Below are 6,000 nucleotides of genomic sequence, written 5' to 3'. Positions count from 1 at the left end.
TTTTTTGTAAAACTGCAATGCTTAAAACCAAGACTTATGAGTCTTTCCAAAAATAAAAATAAAAATTAGTTTGCAACTTTTTTCTTGGTACAAAACACCATTTTATTGAGTTTATCAAACATGTCATAAAACGCTCATTCAAAACTGATTTCCATAGAGCTCAGAAATAACATGATATAACAATAATGATAGCATCAACTAGCTGGTTGTGTTGAGGATCTAATATAGTGGTATTTTTTAAAAGTGAGTTTCAGTTTTGATCTCAACAGATCTCCATTATAACTTACATTAGGCTTGGCCCATATTCATCTCTACACTTAGGGTAAAAGCACATTGGGTGAAATTTCAAAACACTCTTTGATGACACTTCAAAGGGATGTTGAATGAAAATGTTCTCCTCTCTATATTAAGTTTTCACAAGCATTTCCTAACAGAAAAGGGAATGTGTTTAGTTCTAGTTCGACTGAACTTGTGATGCCTGACAGCTTGACAGATATGGTGCTTATAATAAACAAACAAAAAAGATAAAAAGACTAAAACACACCCCAAATTACTTTTTTTCCCAATCATGTGGTTAATTAACATTAATTCTAAATTACTCATTCAAAAGTATATTCCACCCCCTCATTTAACAAAGTGACAATTGCATAATCACAAAAGGTCCATTCACATTAAACAAACAAACAAACAAAAAAAAAAAAACTTCAATGGAAAAAAAGTGATGTCATATTTCTATTAATAAAGTGAATGCTTAAAGCAGATACCTTGCTAGGTCTTCAAAAAGTTATCAAATCATATCAATATAATTGAATAAAGAGGACAGTTCTACTTGGCAGAGAAGCTAATTTCTCCCAAAAATGGAGGCAGCTTCCTGTTAGCTCAAAGAACCTTTTCAGGGAGCCATTAAACTACAAAAATCATGTTTAGAGGCATCCTGTTCAAATAATCTCAGCAACTGGAATAAAAAAAATAAAATAAATAAAAAGGAATAATAATATATATATATATATATATATATATATATATATATATATATATATATATTAATCACTCACCCACCCAAAAGTACACAAGCAATCTATTAAATTCAATGGCCACTAGATGTAAATATACTGTAGTCATTTACTGTAGCTATTGCCTACTCAGACCCATATTTTCAAATATTAGGTGTACAGTATAACCTCTTCCTTGGATTAATATAATAAGAAATCCAAAGATCTACAAAATATATATATAAAAAAATGTCTTTAAATATGTAGAATACATTCATGACTATTGGTATTAGTGCCTTTTTGAAAAATGGCAGAGTGGCTTTGCTCTGTCTGTTTCATTGTCATGGTTGCTGTGTTCACTCTGTGTTGTCATTAAGTCAGTATCTAGTTTGGTATTCATGGTGCCATCTGTTAAAGTCATTGTAGAAGAGAACAATGCTACCTGATGCCATACCAGTGATGATGCATCTATACAGTGGAGATGGGGAAAAAGAGAAGAGAAAATTAGATTACATTTATGTATTAAGCAGGCATTTGTATCCAACGTGATCGTCAGTGCATTGAAGGTATACTACATTTTATCAGTTTGTGTTTTCTAGGAATCAAACCCATAACTATGGTGTTGCTCATGCCATGCTCTACCAGCTGAGCTACAGAAATAACTGGATTAACTGGATCTTTAATAAAATCTAAAATATATATTACATGGACAAACTTTCAAAAGACTTCATATTCTTTAACCTGAGAGACTTGGAGAGGAGAACAAAGTAGTCAGGTGTCTATGGCTTTGTTTACAGGGAAAATCAGATTTTTTCTCAAATCAGATGTTTTAGACTGACTGTTCCAACTGCAAGTTATATGTGACAGATCTGATTCTTTTCATTCAGACTGCAGTTGCTTTTTAAGCATATCCCTATTAGTTGTCAAAATTGTCAAAGCAGAAGTCCTGCAACAGATGGGAAATGCCAATAACAAATTAATTGGTCAATAGTTTTAAATTTGATTTATAGAATACATTTGTTTTTATAATTCTTTCTTTACTATGGACAAAGACAAAGAGTTCGAAATGAATAAAATCCCAGATGCGTTTTTTTTGTTCAACACAAAATCCAAAAAGATTTAGTGCATAACACAGGACTTTTAAGCATAAACAAGCCCGAAACATACCGGGGACCCTTATTTTGAAATGACAAAATGATGAAAAAACTATCGGCAACTATCAACAGATTTTTGCAGATAACCGATAGTTCCAAAAAGAAACTATCGGCACCGATTAATCGATAAAACCAATATATCCGTCTACCTCTACTTCCTATGCCATATTCCCCTCAAAGACTTTTCCTTCCACTGTGAGAGTTTTGGAGAGCTTAAAGGTGTAGGGCTCAACTCACTTTTCAAGTCATTTTTATTGAAAAATTTTGTTTGGAACGATCCTACAGTGTGGCTATCATTATTGTTCCCTATCTCTCACTCACTCGACGTTGGTGTCGATGTAGTGACACTACGGGTCACTCTTGGGAGCCCGAGACACCTCTGGTCTTTGATAAAAGGCGAATGAAAATTGGCGAGTGGTATTTGCATGCCACTCCCCCGAACATACGGGTATAAAAGGAGCTGGTATGCAACCACTCATTCAGATTTTCTCTTCAGAGCCGAACGGTCATGCTCATTGAGCTGAATAGCACTGTTCATTCACCTCTGCTGGATCTGACGGCGCATTTCAGCGGCTTCTCCCTCCTCTGCATTGGTGCACTGCAGAGAACGCCCCTGGGCGCTTGGCAGAAAAACTAGAGAGTATATTTTCTAAAAGAGCGTTTTTCCTCTCTAAAAGAGTATATTTCTCTAAAAGGCGCTCTTTTAGAGAAATATACTCTTTTAGAGAGGAAAAACGCTCTAAAACACGGAACACAGAACGTCTTTTTAAAGACGTGTCTTTCTAAAGATGCCTTTCCGTTCGTGTGTTATTCCTGGTTGCGGTCGTTTTCTCTCAACTTCGGATGGTCATGATCGCTGTCTTTCGTGTCTGGGCATGACCCACACGGAGGCAGCGTTTATGAATGGTTCATGTTCTCACTGCGAGAACATGACCATGGCAACGTTGCGGTCGCGGCTTGCTTTCGTAAGGAAGCAAGCCACCCCAGCGGCTCCCCGCCTTGGTCCTCCTACCTACGGGTTTGAGGTCAGCGCGGCTGGCGCTGGGGGCGATTTGGGGACCTCAATGGGATCGCCTCCACCGGGTATCCCCCCGCGGACCTCCCGTTCCCCAGCACGCTCGTCTGCCCCAATCGGGCTTCCGGATGAGTTCGCCGGCTCGTCGCACGGCGAGTCTGGCTTCTTGTTCGAGGCCCACGAAGATGATGAGCTCTCGAGCGCAGCATCGGAGAGCGGGCTTGTCCAGTCAGACACAGAAGCCTCAGCTGGGCTTCCCCCTTCGGGGACGGTCGCCCAGTTACAGGCCGATGCCGAAATGACGGACATGCTTTCCCGGGCGGCCGCGAGCGTCGGGCTAGAGTGGAACCCTCCGCTCTCCCCTGAACCCTCGCGGCTTGATGATTGGTTTCTGGGCTCGCAGCGCCGCTCAAACCGGCCGCGCCCCACTCCAGTGCCATTCTTCCTGGAGGTGCATGAGGAGCTGACGAAGTCGTGGGAGGCACCTTTTACTGCCCGACCCCGACTCCGCAGTTCCCCCGCTCTCACTACCCTCGATGGCGGGGCGGCCAGGGGCTATACGGCGATTCCCCCGGTGGATAAGGCGCTCGCGGTGCACTTATGCCCGCAGAGCACCGCCACCTGGCGTGGACGCTCTAAACTCCCCTCCAAGCCCTGTAGGCTCATGTCGTCCCTGACGGCCAAGGCCTACAGCGCTGCTGGACAAGCCGCCTCTGCCCTGCACGCCATGGCTCTCCTGCAGGTCCACCAAGCCAAGGCACTGAAAGAACTGCACAAGGGTAGTTCCGCCCCAGATTTGATGCAGGAACTGCGCTCGGCGACCGACCTCGCCCTCCGGGTGATGAAGGTCACGGCGCGGTCTCTCGGGCGGACGATGGCCACACTAGTGGTCCAGGAGCGCCACCTGTGTCGAGATGGGCGAGGCCGACAAGACATGGTTCCTTGCTGTCCCCATTTCCCAGGCGGGCCTATTCGGCGGCACCGAATAAAAGCAGCAGACGGAAGCAATCCGGCACATCCTGCCCCAGCGCGGCTCAAGACCCCGCACCCCGTCTGCTCGTCGCCAAGGGCGTCCCCCTGCGGTGACTGCACCGGCTCCGCTGCAGCCCGCCCCGCCGGCCCAGCCCTGGCGTGGAGCCCACCGCAGGAAGCCGACGCCACCCGTCTCACAGCCGGCACCGAAGAACCCACGGAGGTCTTTGAAGTGCCCCTGAGATGGGCAACCCAGGGACGAGGGAACCCACTCACGTGGAGCTGGTAGAAAGACCACTCCATCCCCCGGTGGAGGGCCGGGTGGAAAATCTTTTGTTGCCTTTTTGTTTGATTTCACCACACGGCCAAGTGGCTGCGGTACCCAACAGTTCAGCAAAAGAGCGGCTTCCTTGCTCCCTGGGTCACATACCCAGTGTGTACGGTCGTCACCCCGACTACCGTCCACGGGCTTTATCTTGCAGGATTGACGCTCCAGTGGTGCCCTTTCCACCCCTGAGTGCCCAGCTGTGGCACAAATCCACCCCCGATGTGACAGCCTCCACGGGTCGCGAGGACAGGCCTCTTCCTCCCCTGTCCCAGGCTGTTCCGGGGGTGGTCACAAGGAGCCAGGTAAGTGCTTCGATGACCCTAGACTCAGCACGGCCACGACGTGCTGTGGCACCTCGCACTCTGCCCCGCCGCGAGGCCCCACCTGCTGGTACGTCTGACGACGTTGTCCCCTTGTTCCCCCTCGCACGGAATTTGGACGCATGGCTTGCGCTTCCTAATCCATCGCGGTGGTTGATCCGGACCGTCCGACTTGGCTACGCGATTCAGTTCGCCAGGCGCCCGCCCAGGTTCAGCGGTATTCACTTCACCTTCGTCAAGGGCGAAAACGCTGTTACCCTGCGCACGGAAATCGCTACCCTCCTACGGAAGGGTGCGATAGAACCTGTCCCTCCATCCGAGATGAAGAAAGGGTTTTATAGCCCCTACTTCATCGTACCAAAGAAAGGCGGTGGGTTGCGGCCAATCTTGGATCTGCGAGTACTGAACCGGGCTTTACACAGACTCCTGTTCAAGATGCTGACGCAAAGACGCATTTTAGCGAGCGTCCGGCATCAAGATTGGTGTGCGGCGGTAGACCTGAAGGACACGTACTTTCACGTCTCGATCCTTCCTCGACACAGTCCCTTCCTGCGGTTCACGTTCGAGGGTCGGGCGTATCAGTACAAAGTCCTCCCTTTCGGCCTGTCCCTGTCTCCTCGCATCTTTACGAAGATCGCAGAGGCTGCCCTTGCCCCATTAAGGGAGGTGGGCATTCGCATTCTCAACTATCGCAACGACTGGCTAATCTTAGCTCACTCTCGAGACGTGTTATGCGCACACAGGGACCTGGTGCTCTCGCACCTCAGCCGACTAGGGCTTCGGGTCAACTGGGAAAAGAGCAAGCTCCTCCCGGTTCAGAGCATCTCTTTTCTCGGTTTGGAGTTGGACTCAGTCTCCCTGACGGCGCACCTTACGAACGAGCGCGCCCAGTCGGTGCTGACCTGTTTGAAGGCGTTCAAACAGAAAACAGCGGTTCCACTGAAACTTTTTCAGAGGCTCCTGGGGCATATGGCATCCTTGGCGGTGGCCACCCCGCTCGGGTTGATGCATATGAGGCTGCTTCAGCACTGGCTCCAGACTCGAGTCCCGAGACGGGCATGGTGCAACGGACACACCACATGGCGCCATGCCCTTCTCGGGGTCTGTCACCGTCTTTTCAGCCCTTGGACCGACCTCTCGTTTCTACGAGCAGGTGTTCCCCTAGAACTGGTATCCAGGCACATCATGGTCATGACAGATGCCTGCAAAACGGGCTGGA

At 48.0% G+C, this 6,000-nt stretch overlaps 1 protein-coding gene across 1 annotated transcript in view; it reads right to left on the bottom strand.

The window, feature by feature from the left end:
• Positions 1–1,057: 1,057 nt before the first annotated feature.
• The window catches only part of LOC127443554 (lipopolysaccharide-responsive and beige-like anchor protein), a 309,792-nt gene continuing 304,849 nt past the window's right edge, over positions 1,058–6,000 (bottom strand). The window contains 1 exon segment of the mRNA XM_051702239.1: positions 1,058–1,460. Coding sequence (XP_051558199.1) covers positions 1,370–1,460 — 91 coding nt within the window. The 3' untranslated portion in view covers positions 1,058–1,369.

Source organism: Myxocyprinus asiaticus, chromosome 7 (assembly GCF_019703515.2).
Source record: "Myxocyprinus asiaticus isolate MX2 ecotype Aquarium Trade chromosome 7, UBuf_Myxa_2, whole genome shotgun sequence".
In the NCBI taxonomy this organism is placed as follows: domain Eukaryota; kingdom Metazoa; phylum Chordata; class Actinopteri; order Cypriniformes; family Catostomidae; genus Myxocyprinus; species Myxocyprinus asiaticus.
This window is presented reverse-complemented; position numbering and strand designations above follow the sequence as displayed.